The following is a 25,622-nucleotide window of genomic DNA, read 5'->3' as shown; positions in this document are numbered from 1 at the left end:
ACAATTTTAGATTATTCTTTATTATATCTAATCAAAATCCCTTAAAAAAACTTTGTAGAAAAATACTTTTCCAAAAAAATACTTCAGCCGAATATTTGGCCAAACATTCCGCCATCCAAACATTCAGCAAAAGAAACAAATATGAATAATAGTCGAATATTCGTTTCATCCAAAGACAAAACGTTAAAGACATCTGTCAATCAAATTGTTCACAGAAAATTAATTTATTAAAAGCTATATGCTAAACCCCAGCATAGTCTTACTCTTAACTCAAAATATAATCAGCAAAAATAGTTACTAAGCTAAAACAACACATGAATATCTTTCATTTTAAAATCAGTCAAAATAAAAAGAGTCATTGGGTCAAATAAAATTTTCTTTAAATTAGAAAAAAAAATTATCTAGTAATAAGATAAAAACTTATCTATACCGTTTATTTTTTAATCAATCCAAAATAAAATAATAGCACAGTAGTAAAACTTAGTTTCTATTATTTAAAATGCTTTAAAAATTTTAATAGAAGCTTCTTCAAAATGCTATAATAATAATTTGAAGTCATAAAATTGTCGAGAAACAAAACTGAATGAATCTTACCATTTCAATGTTGATTATTATATCATCTGGGTCAAATGATATTTCATCACTATCAGCTGAAATTTAAAAAATATTTATATGTTAGCTGTAATTAACAAACTGTAAAAAAAAAACGATATTATTTCTACAATCATTTATGATAAATACATAAACTATTAAAAACAATAGAACAGCATACCAGCTTGATAATCATATAAAGCTATTGCTGAGAGCCCAGAACCTTCAGGCACTTCATATAATTCTTCTTCAACTTGCTCTAAAGTTTCGTAAGCTGAAAAATTTTCTTAATGAATTAAAAATTTTAAAACTATTAACATTATCTAAATTCACCAAATTTCAATTCATAAAATCTTCATTATTTTCAATCATTATCAATCACCTACAGGATATTGTGGTGCTTACATATTTACTTACACATTGAGAAATTGAAAGACATTCTTGTATAGTATAAATTGCATAGTCTCAAAATAGTTTTAGAAAAAAAGGAAAGAATTTCAGGTGGCTGCATTTAATCTGACTATAATTTAGGCACTCCTGACTTTGAACACAAGCAGAAAAAACAATTTTCAATTCTAATTTATACGTACTCATTTATTGATGACTTGTTACCATTAATAATATTGTAATAAATATGGAACTGAAAGTTAAAAATTCAATGTTGCAACTTTTGAACATTTTTTTATAGATATAGTTTTCATAAAATCATTTAATATTTTATTTTCATGTATTAAATAAATATATTAACAAATTTTACTTACTTAGGTTATTATTTAGTTTGATTTTACTTCATTAAATAGGTTTGCGCTTAGAGCAGTATAAGTGCTTTTGGAGCCATAAGTTTTACACTCCGATAATTTTTCTTAATAATCAAAGCATGAAAAGTCTATTATTCTATAACTAAATATTTTGTTATATTTAAATATTATTATTATACAATTCTTCATTGGAGTTAAATCGTATTTAATTTATATTTTTGAGAAAAAAAAACTTTCTTCATCTGTAAATCAAAGTGTAGTAAACCAGGAAATTCGCTACATTATAGCAAAAAGGAAAAAAAAACAAAGCATAAATTAAGAAATTTCTGCAAAAGAACAAATACCGTATACAGTTAGTTTCAATTACATTATTTTTACATTTCTGAAAAAGTATAGGAAAGTGCTGAGCAGTTAATAAACTTGCATTTAATTTAAAATGCAATAAAGATGTAATTTTGAATGCAGAAGTGTTATAAAATTACATAATCATAGAAAATTAATAACAAAACTAAACAAACAGAAATTGATTGACAGACAAACTAAATAAAAATATAAAAACAAAATCTTTAAACTAAAAGAAAAATAAATAAATAAAATGCACCTGGTTCAGAAATGCTTTGAGTTTCTTTTGCTTCTGAAAAATATTTAGAAAAAATCACTTTAATCCAAATATCTTTTGTAGAAATAAATAAATAATATGTGAATCAAACTTTAACCAAATAAACTTTACTATAAAATATTTAATTATTTAACAGAATAAAATGTATTCAAATAAAATACCTTTTTAAATTATAATAAAAATAAATAATTAAATTATATTTTTTATACATTTTTATTAATGTTTACCTGGTTCTGTATAAGTCTGAACCTTCTGCACTTCTAAAAATTAAAAAAAAAAATAATTATAAATTTCATAAATCACTGTATAAAATTTAAAGAGCATTTTAATGAAAAAAAACTTACCAGGCTCATAAGTTTGAACCTTCTGCACAGCTGGAGGGAGAAAACAAGTATATTTATTTTGCATATTTTGTATAGTACAAGCGTACAATATTAAATACAGTAACAGCTCTTTAGAACAACCCCTACCGTGTGATACATGAAGTTCTGTTTGCTCTTTTATATAGATGCTATTTTTACACCCATTAGAATGTTCATACTAAACTGTTCATTTCAATATAAGAATCGAAACTTTGTTTTATGCTTTTTATTTCCAAAAAACAGATGCTAAACATTTTTATGGTTTAAAAACAAACATTTATTTCATTGTCAATGAGTCAATAGATAGCAAAACTCTAGAAGAAATTGTTTAAGCCACCAATTCTTTTGTTGTCACCATTCAAAAAACATGAAACATCTTGAATTTTCTATGAATGTTGTGACAGGAACATCTACGTTTATTTCAGGTTGTTCTAGGCATAATCTATGATCAAAGAGATGGTGATTGTTGATAACAATCATCATTGAGAATTAGAAGTGTATATATTGCATCCTCTTGTAGAGATCTGAGTCTCCTGTGTGCATTCATGCCTGTTGTAAATTTCTTTACAAATTGTTTAATGAATTCATTTATATTTTTCAAGTTTGAAAATTGTATTCACTCTTTTTGTGAAGTCTAATAGATTGTTTATTGCGGAATTACAACACATGGCATTCAAATTCTTCTTGATTTCATTTTTGCTGAAACATTGCAATTGTTTGGAAGAGCATAATTTATCCAAAATGGCTGCTTATAACCAACATATCCTTAGAATAGAAATTAAAAATTTTAAAGGATGTAGATAGAAGATTAACGTTTTTGTTGGAAGTGCAGTGTTTATGAATTTTAAGTATATATTTTAATAGTTTTGTGTAATTGTAATATAGCAACCTCACATTATAATGTATATTTTCGTTTAGACCACAGAAGTTGCTATGTCAAGTGTCACTCTATAGACTACATTTATTTAGTATTGTATGGATTTAAAACATTAAAAAAAAAAATTATATTTAAATTATCAAGATTTAACTTATCAGGTTCAGAGTAGGTTTGAACCTTCTGTACTGCTAAAATACAGAAAGCAAAAATAAAATTTTTAAGTCATTAAAACTTATTTAACAACAAAATAATTTATTTTTTGAAATGCAAACAAAAATATTTGTCAGCTTGAATAACGTTCATATCTTACTTATTTATTGCTACCAAACAAAAAAAATATCAGAGAAATAAATAATAGTTTTTTAAAATTAATACAGCTAAAGAAAGAAAATAAAAATTTATAAATAAATTTAGTAATGTATTTATTCATAACGCAAAAAAATTTAATAAAATTTGATCATTAAAAAATTTGATATTAAACTTACCAGGTTCAGAATAAGTCTGAATCTTCTGTACCGCTAAAATACAGAAAGACAAAATTTTCAGAATTTCTTAAAATAACACCAAATTATAACAAAATGATCATATTAGGTGACCACAATCAAAAATGTATTAATTCAATAGTAGATCAAATGATAGAAATGCTACATGTTGAGTCAGAATTTTCATGGTTTAAGAAAAAGATTTATATGTTACTAAATTACTGATAAAAAACTAAAAATAAGATCCAAAAAATATTTATATTATAAAAACAATGTCATTAAATATAAACAGCTTCTTGAAGTTGTTATTTGATCTGATAATTTCAAATTTTGGCATATGAATGAAGCAATATAGTTTAAAGATTTTGTACTTTATTATTTTAAGATTTTCAACCAATCATAAATTAAAAATAAAGAATAAACAACTGTCATAAAGTATTGTTTAGTCAAATAATTTTTTTAATTTCACATCAAAAGTTTTTGAGTTGTAATTTTTTTCTATAAGTAATTTTACACAAATGCAAAAAAAAATAATATGAAAATAAAATAGTACATTATGAAAATAAAATAGTACAGAATAACAAGTAAAATATCTTTAGTTGCAAAACAGTTATAAAATTTAAAATTAAATTTCTAAAAATAGGAGTAAATCAATTTCAATGAAGACTAGAGCTTAATTTTTTTTTATCTCACAAAAACAAAGAAATACTTGAAAAAAATTTTAAATTAACTTTTCTCAAAAACTTTTAACTTTTTCTTCAAAATAATCAAACCATGAATATGAATAAATTAAATAATTTAATATATTGAATACGATATTTTAACTAAATTTAAAAATTAAAATATTAAAGGATCAAATTCAATGCTGTTGTTGATAACAAAAACAAAGTTTAAACAATAAACTAACGTTAAACTTGAACAAAGTTAAAATAATAAACTTTTATAATCATCAAGCAAACTTAAAAGGTCAATGTAAAAGTTAAAATTATTTACCAGGTTCAGCATAACTTTGAATCTTCTGCTGAGCTAAAAACATAATAACAGTTATTACAATAATTATTATTCATTAAATTAGATCTAAATCACTAAAAAAAATTTTAACTTTTTAGAAGTGACTAGAGATAGGCAAAAAACAACACCTACTACATAAACCTAACAAAAATCAGCATTCAACTTACTATTTATTGCAACAAAAAGTAATATATATACAGGGGTTGGACAAATAATGGAATCACTTCCAAACTATTTTTTTTTTTTTATATTTCTCAAGAAATACTTAGAGGATTAATTTTAAACTTTAGAAGTGTTCAAGTCATGTGATTTCTCATATATATCGATAAAGTTTAAAGATTTTGAAAGGTCGAGGCACTGCAATAAATTACGAACGAAAAGGAAAATTTTTTGAACACCAAAAAATACAGAAATAAGCTTTTAACTCGTGTTAATTACATTGATTATCATATGAAATAACTGCACAAAATTTTGTAAATCTAGCTTACATATTCATGGTAAAATGAACATTTTTTATAAAAAAGAAACTAATTTTTTGACTAACATTTTTTACTATAACTGCAGAAATATTCAATTAATTTTCCTGAAAAGTATTCAGTAAGACAGTAGCCAGAATCTAAAATTTATTGGGTATATAAAGAAAGATCTCCTTGTTTAATAAATAATTTCAACTCAAAATAATAAATATTTCAAAAAAATTTATAGTACTGATACAATTTTGTAAAATATTGGACTGTGGTTTCTGTTTTCCAATTTATTCTTAATTATACTCAAGTCTGATTTCATTTATCTTATAATAATGAATAAATGTAAAGCTTCCCAATCAGCTGAGGTTTTTTTTTTTTTTTTTTTAAAACTTTCTTCTACATATTTTTTAATTGAAATATCTTAAACAACTATAACAGGAAACTTTACAAATTCCTTTTGTAAGTATTTTTTTTTTCAGAAACATACCTGGTTCCACATAGCTTTGATGTGGTTTGAATAATTCAGATTCAAAATCATCTACTGCATCCAGGAATGAAATTTCTTCCGTTTTCTTCACAGGGGCTCTTCTTTCCTCATGTGTGATAACATTCTTGAAAAAGTAAAAAATTATAAAACTCAATAAAGTAAAACTAAAACAGAAAAAAAAAATTAGATTTTTTTTTCCTTTAAAGTTTGGAGAAACCTTTTAATTGCCTGAGCTGACTTACTCTTTTATACAAATCTTTATCGAAATCTTAATTAACTATAAATAAATAAAATCTTTGAGAAAAGGTCTTTCACCTAAATTTCAAATACAATTTTTTGAGTAATTGTTAAAAATAATAAAAATTATAGTTTTATATATTCTTAATCTGAACAAAATTTAATACTTAAATTAACATTTTTATTCTTTTTTATGAAGTAAACAAAATTTACAAAAATGTTTAATATACAAGGGCTGTCTTTTAAGTAAAGGCCGTTTGAAAATAAAAAATTTCATGGATCAAAATTATTTTTTGATTTTACATATGTTTCCCTTTCTTTCTTTATAAATAGTTGGCAAGTTTGCTTAAACACTTATCACAACTAGATTTAGAATACTCTCTTCATAAAATATCCTCTTGCCACCTGCTCCGATAACCAAGAAGTCAGGATCGTTTTCACGTCTTCATAGTACTGGTTGCTGCCAAAATAAAGTTTGAAACATCGAAAAAGAAGAAAATCATTAGCGCAAGATCTGGGCTGTATTGAGGGGTGGTCCAAAACTTCCCAGTCAAAAGAGCCCAATAAAGCTTAGGACTAAGCTGTGGAGAGAGTCATTGTCATATAATAGCAAAATTTCCTGTCAGCATGCCAGTAGGAAGCTTCGCAAACTTCACAAATCTGCCGGTGAACGTATGCAGCAAACAGAATTTTTGTAGACTTAAAATGCATCACTGACAATAACTCATACGCGAAGAGGGATTCATTAAACTAGAACATTTCAAAGATACAGAACTGACCATACAGGTTACTTACACAGCTGTAACTGAGCTCAGTTGTTCCCAAGGAATGCCAGGACACAATGCAAGCATCACATATTAGTATACACAACGAAAGGGTCCTTACTTAAAAAACAGCCCTCGTATGTAAGCAGAACATTAAAGATTCAATGACACTGATAATAACTAAATGAGGAATTGGTGTATTAGCTATTAAGAAACTTATATACATCAAATTCTAGTGGGGGTTGAGCAGGTGGAACATGGAATGTCTGTTCAGGAGAAGCGTTTCTAGCTGTAGTAGCAGCTTGAAGTAAGGGAGTAGGAACACCGACAGAAGACGTTCGAACAGTGGGGGCAGCAGGAGGCTCATCCTCCTCCTCTTCTTCAAAACGCTGCTGCTCTTGCCTTAAACTTAGCTTTCTTTGACGTTCCTTGAAAAAAAAAGTGAAACAATGAATTGATCCTAATAAAAACTACAGCATTATTAAAAACTTATTCAAAAAAGTGGGAAGGTGATTCCATTTATACAAATAAGTAATAAAATAATGTTTAAAAAATAAGTAATGCATTGATGTAATACTAATGAGTTTTACTTCAGATATCATGGTTATAGTGATAGAGAAATGAGGTTCCTTTTATACAATTTGGGTTAAAAATAGAAAGACCATTTCTAATACATACTTAAGCAAAATAATTTCTTTTTATCAGATATACACAAGTCATATCTTAAATAACCTGAAAAAAATTGCAGATAGTACCATAGCACTATGAGGTAAACATTCTTAAGCAACCACCACCTTTTGTGCCAAGAAAAACAATTATCAGATTATTTTTCAGAAAACAAAATAATTGTTATAATAAAACACTTTTTTTAAATTCTTGAAATAATATTTTAATAAGATACATTATTTAAAAACATAATTTTATTTTTATTGGTTAAAAAAATTTATAGGCAATGAGGGAGAAAACAAAACAAAATTGTAACAATTTGATATAACAAAATGAGAGAATAGACAAATTTGACTATAACAAATCAAATAATTTTATTAGTTTAGCATTATTTAATAATTTATAATAGCATTAATAATAATAATTTTATTAGCTTTGCTTGTTGAATTACTTACAGCCACATTGTTCATAAATTAGAGAATGTGAGAAAAAATATTTTAGAAGTATAATTTTGAAAATTACTTCTTCATCCTTCTTAGCCAGCTCTTTCTCTTTCTGTTCTCGAGCGAGACGTCTTGTACGCTCTTCATCGGCTCGTTTCTTTGCTTCCTCTTCTTCCGCTTTTGCCATGTTCTCAAAACGAGCTCTCAAGCTGCTAGCTTTATTTGAGCCAACTATAAAAAATTCAAATTTTGAAAAAATCGGTACTCATGGATTAATAACAGTTTTTATAAATACAACAAATGTATTAATACTAACTCATAGTAAAAAAAAAAAGATTAAAATAAATATTGAAATCAAATGCATGCAAGCATGCAAGAAAATACATTAGATATTTAATTTACAATAAACACAGGCTGGAGAAAAAAAATTTAGTAATCATCAACGATAAAATGTGGATGCACTGGACGAATAACTAAGAGTAAAAAATTAAAGTGAAGGCTTTATCAATTTCCTTAAAAGATAAATATATTCTTAAAATGAACAAAGAAATAAAATAAAAATTCAAAACTCTCAAAAATAAGAGTGTTACATGCTCCATTACTCAGGGTTGCAAGTTTATTACAGTCCAAATTAATTTTACCGTCAAATTTTTAATATATATTAAACATTTGATGAATAATATTAAATATATATTGCATATAAAAATTCTTATTATAAAACCATTTAATTTATCAATAATTGATGGATATCTTACTGGTTTGGCAAAATTTAGTTTAACATAATTTTAAAGCTGATCCCATTTTACTTCAAACCCTGCGGATATAATTAAAAATATAATTAATTGCTATCAAGCGATGATTACTTTAGTTCAAAAAAGGAACTTGCTAAGTTGAAAAAATCTCTTCATATTAATTTTTTGGAGCATAAATTGAATTTCTTTTTCTTTTTTCTTTTGGAATTTGCAAGCAAGCAAAACTATCAAAATTCCACACAAATCTACTGCATATTTCAGTCTTTTTTTTTTCCCTGGCAGACTTACAACCCTAATTATGATGCATTGTAATTCCCTTAGCTGTGGAAATGGATTTTAAAAAACTCATATAATTCATCTGTTCTCTTAAAAACATTTGAAGTAATTTTTTAAGAAAAATAATAAAAGTTGATTAGAATATAAAAGCATAGTGAAAACTATAAAAGTAAAAAAATTATCCAAGTACCTGAATCTGAGCGGACTTTTTGATATGATGATTGTGGTTTCTCAATTTCAGAAAAAGAGTGAGCTGACTGCAGAAAAAAAATTACAGCATTACAAAAACATATTTTATATTGTCTATAGATAAAATGAAAAAAGTTAGGTTCAAATTTAAAGCAAAATAAGTAAATAATTACACATAACTGCTTAATCTAACAAACAAAGCAATTAAAACTGAATTGAATAATACAGAGCAACATTCCTTAATATATATTCCTCCAAGATAGAACACTGTTAATTAAAAGACATCTTTGTAATCCCCAATCTCTTAATAAAGGGTAGTTTGTGTTATTTATTTGGAAAAGTGGTCACTCCAAATAGATGCTCCATCATTAGTCATTTTTAAAATAATTCACCACCTTCAAATGTTCATACTTGGTTCACACAAAACATATTATCCCCCTCTCAATTAAACAATATCTCAAAAATGGCAGCCAAAACGTGTGGTCCCATACTTAGGGCAAGAATATAGAAAGACGAAGTGCAGCTCATTGAATATGTAACTAACACGGGAAACTGCTCAATGTGGTGTACTAGACCAGAAAAATAACTTTCGTGGCGAGCAACATACTCAGATTTAGCAGAGTATCAAATGTACTAAGATTCAGTGCATACACATTAGAAATAAAGTGTCAGTCAGGAGGTATGTCACCTGTGAACCAGTTGTTGGACAACTCTACATGTATAGTTAGATACGCTGCCTCGCACCATTTTATTCTTTTTTTCTTGCCCAAATGTGTCAGATTTAATCAACATGGATGATATAAATGTATTCTCAAAGGATTACCTTCACTAACAGTTCAGTACCGTTTATCAATAGTGTAAAGAATGCAGAGTAAACCGATGAGAAAAAAAAAAGAAAACTTTTCTTCTCCCCAACACTAGTAGTGGTTGGGAGGAGGGGAAGGTGAAAACCAGTTTCAAAAACTTCTACTGGTGTGCCCCTAAATGTAGTTTTTTCCTTTATATATAGGGACCACACCAAACCTTGGACTGGTTTATATTATGCTAACTGGTTTACAATACAGAAATTAAATTGGTCTGGTTTACATTATAAAAGCTAACCTTCTTCCCCTATTTATATACTTAGGGGTCCCACTGAAGTTGAATGGTACAAAATCTCATTATAGACAAAGTGATAGCAACATTTCAAAGCGAATAAATTTTTTAAAATATTACAAATAAGATCATAGTTTACATTCTCAATAAATTAAAAGCAATAGATTTTGCTAAGTGAAAAAAAAGAACATATATATTTGCACTATTTTTTTTTTTTTGTTACCTTTGTCTAGTCATGACTACACCAATTCTATAAAAGGCCTCCAATACAATTTAGAAACAAATAAAAATATAATTTATTTACTTATACGTCTCTTGATTAAATTATTTTTTTTAAAGAATGAAGAATGCTAAAAAATAAATATGTACTTTATATGAAGAAGATACAAGTGGATAATTTTACTGCCATTTTTTAATATTCAAATGCAGTACAATAACTATTGTATTATTATTCAATGCATAAAAGTAGAATTATTCATAATAAATTTAATCTAAAAAATTTTAATAAAAAACTACATTGTAAATTTTAAACATTGGGGTAAACTTTTTTTTAAAGGAAAAAAAAATAACTTAAGTCTAAATTCAAAAATGTGGTACTTTTTGTCATCTTTTATCAGTTCTTTTTTAACATTCTAATGTTTCGTAAATTGACAGTATTACTAAGAATAATTTCAACTAAAATATTTTTAATCGATGTAATTAAAAGTTACATTATTGTTACAATATTTTTTATTTAGTCACAACACTTCAAACTAAAAAAAAATATAAGGAATGAGTTCATCATTTTTATTAGTACTCTTTCAAACATATTATTATTTTGCAATTAATTTCACTCATTTTAAAGAAATATTACCAAAACAAATCATCAATACAATACAAATTTTTGTCATTATAGTGAAATTTTTTAAAATGGCAAGCGTAAACTGAAACATTTTATATTCATAGATGATAGTTAAAAGTTTTCTCTAGGTAAAAATAAATTGAAAGAATATAGTACTACCTTATCCTGCCTATCTCTCTCAATTCCAAACTTTCCACCAAATCCTTTCTTCATGTCAGTTTGAGAAGGGTGTGCTTCCACTTTAGTTACTTCTTCCCAACCTAATGCAGATTTATCCTTTCTGTCTTGCTGTACCCCGTATTTTCCACCGAACCCCTTAGCATAATCTACACACACAAAATAAATTATACAGTTTTATTTGTAATATGGTTATATATTTATAAAACAGCTATTATAAATATATATAAAACCTTATTCATCACTAAAACATAGCAGATTATTAGAACAAAGATGTTTAAAAATATTTAATTCTTTTTAATGTGTTAGTAGCAGGACATATAAAATTTCAATAAAAAAAGAATTAAAAAATACTACTTTTGGCTAAAAGATTTTTGGCAAAAGTTTAAAAAAAAGTAACATAATGAACTAAAAATTTCCATGAGGAAAATAATTTAGAGATTTTAAAAAATAAAATCTTAAATTCACCTTAATTTTAACTGCCATAAATAATTCGACCTACTAATGATGACGACTATATACTACAATGATATAAGATCATACCATGATTTCAAACTGATAAATTAATTAAGATATATCTTTTCTATAAAAAAAAAGAGAATAAATTACAAATAATTAATTAAACACAATTTAGATTTTTTTTCTGTACAAAAAAATATTGACTAAAAAAAAAATAATATTGTATAAATTAAAAATGTTATTACTAAGAGTTTTAAAAAAATTAATAATTAAACAAAATAAATAAACTGATAGTTTTTTTCTTTTTTAATTATTTATTTTACCTAAAAATTTAATTGGTGAATAAATAATTTTCAAACACGCTTCTTCTAAAAACATTTTGATTAATAGTTTTATTATACATGCTATGATTTTCATGAAAAAAAATTCAAATAATTTGACAAACTTCATTAACTTCAAGCTTAAATGTAAAATCAACAAAAATTCAATCATACTTAATAATAAATTAATACTTCATATCTGAACACTATAAGAATTGCAAAATTATTATCTCTATTTTATTATTATCTATAATTTCATGTTATAAAAGTTGGCAACATCATTAGTTATTAGAAAACTACTCATATGAGCTTGCTAATAATTAAACCAAGAAAACCTAGACAATAAAAGATAATCTAAAAAATGAGTAGAATATTTTAAGAGAATGGTGAAATATTTTATAAAAATGCTAAATAGTATGCAAGTATTCTTAATGTAATGTAAATTTTAAACTTCAAAAATTGATTTACGTGCGCATGTGATTTTTTTAAAACCCATATGAACTGAAAATGTTTTAAAACTGTAGATAATAAAAGAAATTCTACAGGTAAATCAATAAAAAATGCATTAATTTTTAATAAGCTGAGTTCATCAGAAAATAATCATTCTAGATTAAAAAGCAATTTGTTACCTTTAACTTTTCCTTATTGGAATTGAACTATACTGGACACAAATTTTATAATACAAAATCAGCAATAAACAATAATAGCAACTACTTATTAAAAAACATTTGAATCATGAAAGAAAAAGTTAAATAGTTAAGAATTATTAAAGATGATTCCAAGCTAATTCAAAACATACAAACTAAAAGCTAAGGAGAAAAATTTGAAAACTATTACAAACTTAAAAACTGAAACAGAAAAGAATTTATAAATATCAAAAGTCATTTTAAATTAATGGTAACAGGACAATTAAATTAACAATTTAAGTAAAATATAATGTACTTAATTTCTTTTTTACACTATATTAATTGTGCACAATTAACATAACAAACAATGGTTAGTTACATTTTTATTGTTTTCACTTTGTATGATAAAACTAAACTTTTTAATGATGTTAACACAGGAACAAAACAATATAACTTGGGAGAATTTTACATTAAGAGCATTTATTAAGCACAGAGACCTTAAGAAAAAGATTGTTATTTACAAAAGGAAATCAATATTTATTCCTTTTGATTTTGAATCTTTAGATAGCAGAAAGCCCATGCACTTGTTATTTTTTTGTTTGGTGTTAAAATTATCAGGCACAAGCCAAACAAAAGGCAATATAATTATGCATCTCTGATGAGCCATTGAGATGAATAATTTAAAATTTAATTGTGACTGACCAATCTGGGATTGGTGTTTAGGAACTTTCTCAAGATGTTGCCAGCCTACTGCACTTTTGTCTTGCCGATCTGTTTGCAGCCCGAATTTTCCACCAAAGCCTAATGCATAATCTGTGAAGTAATTGAAAATAATTAACAACCAATTGTTAATTTTAATACAGAAAACGAATGGTGTTTTTAACGGTGTTTTCTTCTAATGTTAACTCAACAACTATAATTTAGATAAGAATATCTTTAATCTGAAATAATTTGTTATAAATAAAATATCTTGATACATACATCTTGTTATATTAAAAAATGTTATTAACAATTGGCTGCTAACGAGAATAATTAACAAACACTGCTTAATGCTAATACAGAAAGAGAACTGCTCAATGCCATTTTCTTCTCAAGTTGAAGTATAGGTTAACTCTCAACCACACTTACTAAAAGAAATATTTTAAAATTTTCTGAATTTTTCATAACTTATTTACATTTCTCTGTAAAATAACTTGTTAACAATAAAATATCCAATAAAAAAAATTTTATTAAAAAAAACTATATTTAAAAGCAGTAAAAACAAGATAATTTTTCATATTAATACATAATTATTTTATAACTTTAAAGTTTTTTAGTTCAACTAAATATGACACACTTATACTTATGTTCGGTAAGAAAATATCTATCAGAAGTATTTATGAAGCTGTGTAAAATATAGAATTAAGTAAAAACAAGATAATTTTTCATACTAGTACATAATTATTCTATAATTTTAAACTTTTTTAGTTCAACTGAATATGACACACTTATACTTATGCTAGGTGAGAAAATATATATCAGAAGTATTTATGAAGCTGTGTAAAATATAGAAGATTGATTTTAATTACATGTCTTACACAAAATGTAAAGTTAACATATACTTTAACATTCAGTCTTATATACCTTTCAAGACTTTCACTTTCTTCATGCTTAACAGAAAAAATACTATTTATTTACAGGGATAGGCTAAAACACCTCATATTCTTAAGTAGTACATAATCTGAAAGATGTATTAAAAAAACTGACAAGATCTAGGGAAATTGAAATATCTTTAAATTATTAAAAAATATAATTGTTCAGACACTGAATACTACTAAAACTTCATTTCCACAATTTACTATGTTTCAAATGAAGATGTCATATCTGTAAGTTTCTAATCAGTGAAATAAGATATTTTCATTTAAGAAAGATTATATAATAAAGGGAAGTGCTTTGGCTAACTCTGTACGTGCAATATAAATTTAAATATACTTAATATGAATTAAATATACTTAAGGATTTAAACATACACAATTATATAATTTAGAAATCTTGAAATTGGAAAGAAGATTGTAATAATAGAGTAAAAAATAACTAATATATTAAAAAAAACGAAGTTTAATATTTTGTGGAACATAAAGAGAAACAAAATTAAACAAATTAAGAGACAAAATTAATGATTTTGAAAATTCCTTATTTCCAAAAATGTTAAGTTATTACTAATTCAAAGAATTATATATTTTTTGCATCACACAATTTTTAAATGTTATCTGACATTAAAAACAATGAGGTTTCATTAAAAAGCATTTACTAAAGAGAGTCTGGTGCAAAGTTTCACTTTTTTAATAAACTAATTTAAGCTTCAGTTGACAAAAAATGTCTGCAAATTAAGAACATATCATATCATAATAATACGAACAATGTAACAAATAATAAAACATCCAGTAATGTTAATTATTAGATGATTGAAATCTATACTGACGTGCGATTGAAAAAACGTAAGCATTTCATGATTGATTCCGAGAAAAGTGGTTTGACTACTTTTCTCTTTCTATTGCTAATGCTATGATATAGAATTTTAAAAAACTAATGAAACAAAACTTATTTAAATTTTTTCTTTTTTGCAATTATATATATATATGTAGTTGCTTGCCATATAGCGATGTCAAATATATAAAAATCTTAATTTTGAATTTTTCCTCGCTCAAGTTGATTTTTCAATTGCATGTAGTAATAAAAGTCTGGTTCCGATATCTAAGTTTTTATCATAATCTTTTACTGTATCTGTACTGGCTTTTTATATCATGGCTTAATAATCCTTCAGAGTGAGTTGACAATTGAAATTATTCTTTTAAGTAAGCAATATGTTCAATGCTAATAAAATTAAAAACTGAAGATTTCGGGTAAATACAGAAAAAAAGAATAACCTTTTTGGGATGGATGCTTCTCTGTTTTCTCTTGATAATCCCAGCCAACTGCAGATTTATCCTGGCGTCCTTGATCAACGCCAAATTTTCCTCCAAATCCTTTCGCATAATCTTTTTGTGATTCATGCTTTTCAGACTTTTCAATATAATCCCAGCCAACAGCATTGCTATCTACTCTGTCTCTCTGCACACCAAATTTACCACCAAATCCTGTAGCATAATCTATAAAACATAAAAGAAAATTAATATAAACAATGATTGAAACTTTATGTTCTTTAACATTAAAGAGTTAATGTCTAAGAAATTAAAAATACAGTGTCAGCTTATTAGCAGTGAAAGCTTCAATTGCCAACACCAAAATAAACTTAGGTTATTTTCCCTAGGTCATTGTGTAATTTTAAATGGTTGTGAAATAAATAAAATATAATTAGATAGTTGGCTTTATAAAAAACAAGAAATGTAAATTATAATATAAGGAACTATTTAATGTGATTGTGCATAGTTATGAGAGACTCTTCAGCATTTGTTTAAAAAATTTGCTTCATTTCTCAAAAATAGTTGTGAAGCAAAAATATTATTCATACCTTATTTTATATTAACTTTTTAACAGCTAAACAAACATATACATTTAACTTAATCTTATGAGTATTTGATAATCATCAAAACTTTTGTCTAAATATCAAAATGATTATTCAATATTAAAACTTATCAAATATCTGTCAATACAAAAAATTATATCAAATAATACAAATTAGAAATTAAATTATTTAAAAAAAAATGCATGTGTTGTACATGAAAAAAACTGTGTTTCTGTAAAAAATATGTTTTATGTGAAAACATTTTCTTTGTTAAATGATTCATATTAAGTTAAAAGTAATAAAATTCCTTGATGATGGTATATATAGAAAATTTAAAGCACTATACACTTTTAAGTTAATATTTTAAAATTAATTACCAATCATTCAACTATTTTATAAGACATTAGTGCCAAAACATATGATGTAAAATTTAATATTAAGCCTAAATATTAATGACCATTAAATAAGATAATAACAGTTTCAAGTAACAGTCAAAAATAAAAACTATCAGAATTATGTTATTCTTAGAAAATTAGCTTAATAAGAATAACTTTTTTAAACAGATTAATGACTACATAAAGAAAGTTTTAAAAAAAAAAGACACAACATTAAATTAGCTAAAAAGTTATGCCTGTTGAAGTTCATAAAGTTACCTTTCTGAGAGGCATGTTTATCAACTTTTTCATGATGATCCCATCCTACAGCTGACTAAAGAGTGAAAAAAAAATAACATTAAAAAATATTTACAAAATCAAGACGTTACAAATATTGCACTCAGTTCATTAGTGTTCACATTTTTTTTAACTAAGCATGCAATTAAATTGTCTGTACATGCCTATTTATGATCAGGGTGCAACCTGGGAACAAAAAGTGTCACTTATATTGTGAATGTGCCGTTCTCGCCTTCAAACCAAAAATTAATTGGAAAAAACTAATTGGCACAAGAAATTTATAACTGCTTTTAAAATTTCTTTTAATAAGCTTTGAAAAAAGTCCAAATTTAAAATTCTAACATGTACTAATTCAAGATATCAAAAGATTCAAATCTTTTAAGACTTTGATATTTTTTAAAGATAATTTTCTTTTACAGAAACCTGTTCAAATAATATAGAAAAAGTAAAAATAATAACAACAAACCATTATATACTAATATTTAAAATTAATCTTTTTAATCAGAGAGTTAAAATCCTTGAATAATTCAAAAATATAATTTAGATATTCTAAATATATACTTTTAAAATTTTTAAACCAAATTCAAAAACTCAATCTTTTTTTCTTTGGCTCCCTTCCACAAAGATTATGCATCCCAAGTATAAAAAATTATTAGAATATTAAAATTTTAAAAATAAAAACTATAATGATAATAACAATATAACAGTTTAAAAATAAACTTAAATAATAAAAACTATAATAACAATAATGAAATAACAGTTTAAAAACCAATTTATATAAACATATATAACATGAAAATTGTTCTTACTTTATCTTGTCTATCAGATTGTACACCAAATTTTCCTCCAAAACCTTTAACAGCATCAACTTGAGAACCATGTTTTTCAACATGAGCAACATAATCATGGCCAACAGCAGACTAAAAATAACATTAATTAATAACATAATCAAATCTATATTTAGAACAGTAAAAATTTAACAGACTATTAGCATTAAAAAAGACATTTCTATTACCTCTAAAAAATAAAAATAAATTATGTATATCAAAAACATATGATGTTGTTATATAACCTTTATCTTACTTAGTTAGTGCTTTTTTGCGTTGTTTCAATTTTAAAATGTACCAGAATATAAAAATAATAATTGTTTGAAAAAAGTATTTTATGTGCAACTTATTTATAAATAATGGTATTTTTGTTTAAATGGTGCTTCATGGGGCTAAAACCATTAAAGCTTAATTCACAAAATAACAATTTACAGCAAGTTTTTTAAACTTTTAACAAGATATATCATATAGCTAATAGATCAAACAGGTCAGAAAAAATAACATGTAAAAAGCTCATATTATTTTGGAATAATGCAATGTAAGTAACAAAACTTTTTAAATAAATAAGATTAAATCACACAAAAATAAATAACAAATATATATAAAAGGCTTAGATAGGAAAACTGAAAATAGAAACATCAGTTTAAATGAAAAACCTAAAACTTAACAAAAATTAATTGGTTAGTGACCCAAAAAAAAACAACAGCACTTGATTTTAATCTAGGGATTCAAAGTTGATTTTGATTAGTTTTCATACATTTTCAAAAGTGGACAACAGAAAATTTTAGGCAACGTCATTATTTTTCACCACCCTCAAAACTATAACAAAATATTTAAAAATTATAATATGACTCTGAATAGACTTGGTGAGTTTTTGCCAATTAAACACATTTTCATTGAGTTACATGGAAAGTAACAAGATATTGTTGTTGGGTAGCATGCAGCTCAGTTTGAAAAAATATGAAACTTTCAATAATAGTAATATTACACCATTTTAGGCAATACAAATTATTATAAAAAGCTAACTTTAACTCTCCTGAGCTGAAATTACTATAATGTCATCCATCTGCTTAGTATTTATTTATTCACTTTATACTTTATTTAGAAAATGCTGAATAGCTGAAACCATTACAAAACACTTTCAAATTTTAAAGGGTTTCATAGTCTACAAGTTTAGTTACCACTGGAATAACTAATTGCACTGCCAACCCATTTAGGAATTTTTAAAGCAAAATTACGAAGGAATTTTACGCAAAATCAATTATAGTAAAAATATATAACTATCGTAAACCTGAGTACCTTATCCATTCTGTCAGCTTGAACACCAAATTTTCCACCATAACCATAGGAGGATTTTATACCACCTTCCATCTGTTTTTTCTTGTATTCAGCATCATCCTTGGTGACATTTGTTCTAAGTTCCTGGATGCTAAAAGAAGAAAATAAAAAAATTTCATGTTTAAATAATAAAATTTTAACTACAATTTATTTTTCGTGTATACAATGAACTTGTTTTAAAATTTCAGTAACTAATATTAACATATTAAAACAATCTTGACATAGGCCTCATAACAAGTTGGGAATTTATTTTTGTTGTTGATATAATACTTCAAAAATGAAAATTTCTAATTCGTGCTTTACTAACTTTCTTCCAGAATATTCTTAATTGCAGGATTTTAAAGTTAATTATTAGGTTTTTGAGTTATCTAAGCTAAAGGTCCTAAGTTTTAAGTGACGGACATGTGTTTGTCATTAATAAATGATTTATCCTAAAAATTTTCTGAGTCAAGGAATTTCTCTAACAATACAACTAGTGTTTTATCTCAATCGAACATTAAATCTTATGCTTTTTATAAGAAATTATAAATTATGGGGTATTTTAAAGTTATAAAAATAAAATTATCTAAACATTTAGCTTATAAGAATATAAAAAATTACTTAAGAGCAGCAACAGTCCTGCCAGAACCTTCAACGGTTTTAGAGCCCCATCTCTGTTCTTCTTCAGTGACATCATTCTACAATGAAACAAATTAGATTGTTCAGGTTTCAACTAGATAGATATTTAGAAAAAAAAGAAACACAGTAACATTTTTCAAAATCATCATCACACTTATTTTTCCAATAAATAGTGGGAACATTTCTGTGCAGTAATTAAGTCACACATCAATTTCCAATTTTATTAACATTAGTGACTTTCACACATTAAAGTTACAGTGTTAACAAAATTAAGCAAATAGGTATAAACAATACGCTATAAGAAAGTAATGGTGTTCAAAATCAAAATTAAACATTAATGTGTATTCAAAAAGATTTGTTTTAAGAAAATTATAGTAATAAAAAAAAATAATACATTACGATTCAATAATAAAAAACTGACTGCTTAAATAATTTAAAGCTAAGTAGTTTTACAGACAAGTTCTTCACAAAATTAAAACAAATTATATTCATGTAAAAAAAAGAAAAAAATAATAATCTTTCTCAATATCAAATTATGATTGTTTCTTAGATTCTACTTTGAGATTTATCACCTTACAATTAAAAGGATCTTTTTAAAACATAAGAAAGATATAAGATTTGAAACATGGACCAACTTGGATAAGGGTATACAGCTACACATGATATAAAAAAGATTTGAAAAAGGTTTCTTAATAAAATTATTAATAATTTACTATTTTTGTACTTTAATTTTTTGTTCACATCACTAACATTATTTTTCTTGTGCTTTCATAATATATGTCAGAACTATAACAATTATACAGAAAATTTCAATTAAAGTACAATTTATTACTATAGAAATAGAAACATATTGAACTCAGGCATTTATAAATGATATAAATTTTTTACAATGGATTTACAAAGATGAAGGATTTCATTATCATGAATAAAAAGAAAAAAAAATTAATTGCACAAAATAAAAGCACACATACCTATATTATAAATTTTTTTACAATAACATATTAAATTGCCATGTATATATTTTTCCTAAATTAAACCAGAAACTAATCATTGATTATACTGGGAATTAAAACCGAGGATAAGATAAAATCTTCTTTCAATAAAAGATCTTTAAAAAAGGCTATCAGAAAAGAAAAAGACATTGGGAGAAAAGTGCCACCAAAATCTCTGTGCCTCCTTGCTGTCAATTATTACATAGAGAAAGATTTTTGGCCCCTTTTTAAACCTGAAAAAATATATATTTCCTACTTCTTAAAACACGGAAAAATATATAAATGAAATTTCCTGAGTTATTAAGTAACTATTTAATATTTTAGAACTTTTGTTTCATTTTGTTCATGAAATGAATTGATCATTGAAACTCATTTCATAAAAAACAATCTAGGAAATGAGTTTTAATGAACTGTTTGTAAAACTTTTTCAAGTGCATGAAAGTTTTGAAAAATAATTACTGTTATAAATTTAAAACTAAACATACACTATTCTAAAATGATTAATAACTGTTTAACAAATAAGAAAACTTTGCTGTAATTCTTAATAGGTTAACATTAAAGAAGGAAAGAAGTCCTTTTCTGTCTAAAGTAGACCCTTAACTGTAAATAAATAGCATTTAACTATAGTGAATTTTACATTGTGCATGATTAAATATTGAGACAATATTAATCAACTAAAGCAAATTAATATTATAACAGGGTTTCCACTTAATTTCAGAAAAAAAATTCACTGACTTTTCCAGATACATCAGGTAAGTTTTTAATGAAAATGAATACCATATTTTATCCATACCATACTATTTTTCATCAGAAACCCTTAATTTTTTTTTCTTTTTTGTAATATCAAATATTAGATTTTGTGAGGAAAAACAATAGGTTGAAAATAGAAACATGGAAAAGTTTCACTAGAAGGTGGAACTTTATAAAATAATTGTAATACATGTTCAAACTATGCAAATTGAATAACAATAACTAATATCTGATATTGACAATTCTAAAACTGGTTATTTTCATTTCTCCATATTCCGTGGAAGCCCTGTTATAAAAGGAAAAAAAAACTTTTTTGACAAATATGAAAATCAAAATCATTTTGAAAAATTCTTACAATAAAATCCGGATCTGTTTCCCAATCATCATCATCGCCACCACCATTTTTGGTATCATTCACATTATATCCGACAGTTGCTTTCCACATTGTGATCTAAAATCTAAAAACATATTTATTTAATAGAAAGATTACATTTACATTTATTGTAATAAAATCTAATATTAACAAGATTCGAAACACTAAAAATACAAAAATGATGCTTTTGCATCATAAGGACCACTAAATGCTGTTTAAACTGTGAAGCAAAACAATGTCCAACTTTTAAATCTTAATTTGTAAATTCAGTAGCAACTTCTAAAGCAATATCTAATGGGACAAACACTGTTTCACCAAATTAAATAATACATCCGAAAATGTATGAATATTAAATTTTTCTAGTGAGAGCCTCCATTATTAAGGATAAAAAGATTTATCAAATATTCGGGGAGATTTCCATGTCATGATCTGAGACAGAACAATTGCCATGTCTTGGCAAACCGACTCAAAAGGTATGACTTGTAGCCTCTTCTGGGCAAACATCTACAAATTTTTTTTTTAAAAATTTGCAAGTTCAAAATTATTTGGCACCTTGACGATTGTAGCTGGCGCGACAGATCACGATACGGAAATATCCCCTAATTTTCTTATAAATAAGTCTGAAACTAAATCAGCATTATTTCTACAATTTTATCTAGTTATAGCTTATGTCTCACAACATTTACTATACAAGGTTTCATAAGATAAATGGTGTGCAATAAATTACTACGATGACCAAAAGCTAAAGATTATTAACATTAAGAATGTAAAAACATCGTAATTTTTTATCTTATATAAAGATAATTATGAAACCGACAAAAAAGTACTGAATTTCAAGGAACTACGAAAATAAACACATAGACGATTAAATTAACTGTTTCTATACCATAAAACATAATTTAAAAGACAAACATTATTCACGGGCATTTAAGTTCAGAATTGAGGTTATGAAGTTTGACATTCAACAGACAATGCAAAATCTTCATTAACAAAAGCTGGCTGATTTGTCAACACTCTACTCACGTACAAAGCATCCGGATATAAAAAGAAAATAAAAATTGATTGGATACAACTAAGCGTAGCAAGAGAAAAAAACTTTCATAAAATAAAATGCAAAAGATATGCAACCGAATTCCGCTTACCCGAAATAAAATAATGAAATAAATTAATACCGCAAAGAGATGTTTGATGAGCAAAAATTCAAAACAAACCCATTCTCATGTGTTTTCACTTTGATCTGAACAGACAACACCCGTCAAAATTTCCTGCAGTCACAGTTACACAAGATTTAAGAGATATTGGCTAAAGAGCAGTTCTCTTTATATTCTTTTCAACCGAGCTGTCTTTTTTTGAAATTTTTTTTTTGTATTAAAAAAAAGGGAAGAAAAAAAGTCTCTCAAAATGTCCGTTATGGGATATTTTGAGGTTATCGGACTTTAACATATATTATGATAAATTTTTCATTTAAGCAAATGCCTTTAAATTAACTGGAATGTTCAGTTTGAGATGAAAAAGGTTTGGTATCACATAAACAGTGTATAAAATAAAGAGTGAACATCTGCATAACTTTTGATCTAATAATCAGATTTTCACATTCAATGAATCAATCCTAATAGTTGAAGAGCATAAACTTGAATAAGCCAATTAATGAATGCAGATGATATTTTATGTTTCGAAATCACATACAAAAAAGTACTTTCCTCTAAAAAAACATACGTCCCGCAGTGGACTGATCGTTAAGACACGGTTCCCAGCAGATCACCGAAGTCAAGCATCACTGGCTACGGTCAGTGTGCGGGTGGGTGACCACTTGGATCAGTCTACGTAGGAACCGAGGGTGTGCGGTATTGGTCCTCGTTAAACTGTTCTACCGTAAAGTGCTCGACTTCGCGTGCAGGTCGTCGGGCTACCGAAGCGGGGGTGCCATCCCCTCTGCAGAGGGTCAAATTGTGATGGTATGTCTTCGGATCATCCTCAGGGGTGTTTCCCAGACCGTCGCCAATAGCCCACTGTGCAGCTCTAGTGCGACGTAAATTAACTACAACAACAACAACTTAATAAACATACATTTAGCGATAGGTTAATATTTTCCGGCCCTTATAAAAAGAAAGTAGGGGAGCCATAATCTGGAAAATATGGTTGCAGGGGAGCAGTTGGAAGTTTAGAACCCTTTATGTTAATTGTACTTCATGAGTATTTCCCCGTAACAGAAGAACTTTTTAAATGAATTTTTAAAAAATTTCATGCAATGATAAAATTTGTTAATCCAAAGTTCTAAGCAAAAAAATTAATAATAATAATTTCTTACAATTTTTTATTATTTTTGTTATTTCACACTAGTCAAAAAAATTTTGAATTGCAAGGAAAGTAAAGAAATTCAAATATCAAAATACAAAATTTAAGCGAGTTCAGTCAATTAGTTCTTGAAAATTCAAATTTTAAATATACGACTTATTCAAAATAACTATTCGATCAATTTTGCTCAAATTTTCTACTTTGTAGTTTAAAATTATATTTTTATTATATTTAATAAAATTATATTGTAGTTTTTAATTATATTTTATTTATATATTTTTTATTTAAAATTATATTTTATTAAGTATATTATTTTAATTTTTTATGGTATCAATTTTTATTTCTATATAATTTTTTATGGTATCAATTTCTATTTCTATATCGCTACAAAAATTATCGTCTTCGCTTAAGAAAAAAAAATAGAGCGTGGGAAGAAGAAGAAAAACTTATTATAACAATTATGAACAGCGACAGATATATCAAAGCGAAGCGTTCTATTTACGTATCGAATATGTTGCCACATTTTTAATACAAAAGTTAAACTTTTCTCCACTTTGATAAATGTAAACTAATGCGAACCTTACAATTAAATTATTAATTCCTTCGTATATTATTGGTTCAAGTTGTCGAAAATTAATATTTCAATTGTAAGGTTCGTATTAGCATACATTTATAAGAGTGGAGAAAAGTATATGCCTTTTTTAATAGTTTTTTGAATATGGCTCTTTGAAGACAAAAAAGCATAGATTTTCTTACAAAATGACTGATAACTAAAAAACTAATCCAAATTTTTGAAAAAGAAAACAAAAATACTTCTTCATTATGTCAAAACACAATTATGTGCCGAGTTTCGTGGCCTGGGCCAGGCTTCTGGGGTGATATATTGTGATTTGATTACAGACAGACAAACAGACACACACACACACACAGCCGCGTTTATTATTATGTATAGATTATTATTGGACGAAAATATTTTCGGATGCTCAAATTTTATAATGTTAAGCTAAAAATTTTCGATTCGCTTAAAAAAGTTCCAGAGATATAGTGAAACATGCCAAAGTAAAATTAACATTATTGGGTCCAAACGCGTATTGTACTATACATGCTCCACAATGAGCACAGCAACTTCATGTAATTTAATTATAATGATGTAGTTTTAATAATAATAATGATAAATATAATTATCACTTTTAGAAAAGTTTAATGCATGACTTCATAAGTCTATGTTATCATCGTCATACATTTAATGAAAAATATTTTTTCCAAATAAACGAAAGTGGTTTTAGCGTGCATCTAAACCAAAAGGACATATAGGAGACACACAAAGCTACACTGACATCACGTATAGGATCCCAAACTAATTGAAGAAAGTTTAATAAATTGCAATTCTGATAGGAGTATATGCATTTGAGTTAATTTTCGTAAATGTTTTTGCTTTTACACGCATGTATTAAGTGTAATAAATAATAAATGTGTATATGATGACATATGAACAGTTATAGTTAATTAATGCTGGAAGCATGGGTTTAAATACTATACAAAAGCATTTTAGTGTTACTGAAATAAAAATAAAAAAATTAAAAAATAAAAACTCCTATTCGACAGTTTATTTACATTTGCAAAATCATTAATAATTTTTATCAATAGTATTTAATGTTAACAAGGCTAGTTATTTCTAAAACTTTTATACCTATGTCATAAATTTAATTTAAAATAATGTAAAACTAACAATCTGAAATACTTTTCCATGTATTCAACGTTAGATACTTAAATTT

The 25,622-nt window shown here is 25.8% G+C and overlaps 1 protein-coding gene across 9 annotated transcripts in view; it reads right to left on the bottom strand.

Annotated features, from left to right (window-relative positions):
- The window catches only part of Cortactin (cortactin), a 30,100-nt gene extending 7,267 nt beyond the window's left edge, over nt 1-22,833 (bottom strand). Inside the window, exons 1-21 of one of the 9 annotated variants that reach the window (XM_087162024.1) lie at nt 22,695-22,833; nt 21,535-21,637; nt 19,420-19,496; nt 18,781-18,910; nt 17,464-17,574; nt 16,637-16,691; nt 15,406-15,627; nt 13,202-13,312; nt 11,077-11,243; nt 8,983-9,049; nt 7,844-7,995; nt 6,880-7,083; nt 5,655-5,778; nt 4,683-4,715; nt 3,693-3,725; nt 3,364-3,395; nt 2,313-2,343; nt 2,196-2,228; nt 1,951-1,983; nt 773-865; nt 595-650 (exon numbers count right to left, since the gene is read on the bottom strand). In XM_087162024.1, the coding sequence (XP_087018150.1) occupies nt 595-650; nt 773-865; nt 1,951-1,983; nt 2,196-2,228; nt 2,313-2,343; nt 3,364-3,395; nt 3,693-3,725; nt 4,683-4,715; nt 5,655-5,778; nt 6,880-7,083; nt 7,844-7,995; nt 8,983-9,049; nt 11,077-11,243; nt 13,202-13,312; nt 15,406-15,627; nt 16,637-16,691; nt 17,464-17,574; nt 18,781-18,910; nt 19,420-19,496; nt 21,535-21,624 (1,854 nt within the window). In that variant the 5' untranslated portion in view covers nt 21,625-21,637; nt 22,695-22,833. The remainder of the gene's footprint in view (nt 1-594; nt 651-772; nt 866-1,950; nt 1,984-2,195; nt 2,229-2,312; nt 2,344-3,363; nt 3,396-3,692; nt 3,726-4,682; nt 4,716-5,654; nt 5,779-6,879; nt 7,084-7,843; nt 7,996-8,982; nt 9,050-11,076; nt 11,244-13,201; nt 13,313-15,405; nt 15,628-16,636; nt 16,692-17,463; nt 17,575-18,780; nt 18,911-19,419; nt 19,497-21,534; nt 21,638-22,694) is intronic. The other 8 variants (XM_087162030.1, XM_087162029.1, XM_087162043.1 and 5 more) reach the window with 8 other exon arrangements.
- Nucleotides 22,834-25,622: the final 2,789 nt, after the last annotated feature.

The sequence above is a fragment of the Parasteatoda tepidariorum genome, chromosome 1 (genome assembly GCF_982258835.1).
Source record: "Parasteatoda tepidariorum strain Cologne lab strain chromosome 1, Ptep-v5.0, whole genome shotgun sequence".
Classification (NCBI taxonomy): domain Eukaryota; kingdom Metazoa; phylum Arthropoda; class Arachnida; order Araneae; family Theridiidae; genus Parasteatoda; species Parasteatoda tepidariorum.
The sequence above is the reverse complement of the archived record's forward strand: the minus strand, read 5'-3'. Positions and strand labels throughout refer to the sequence as shown.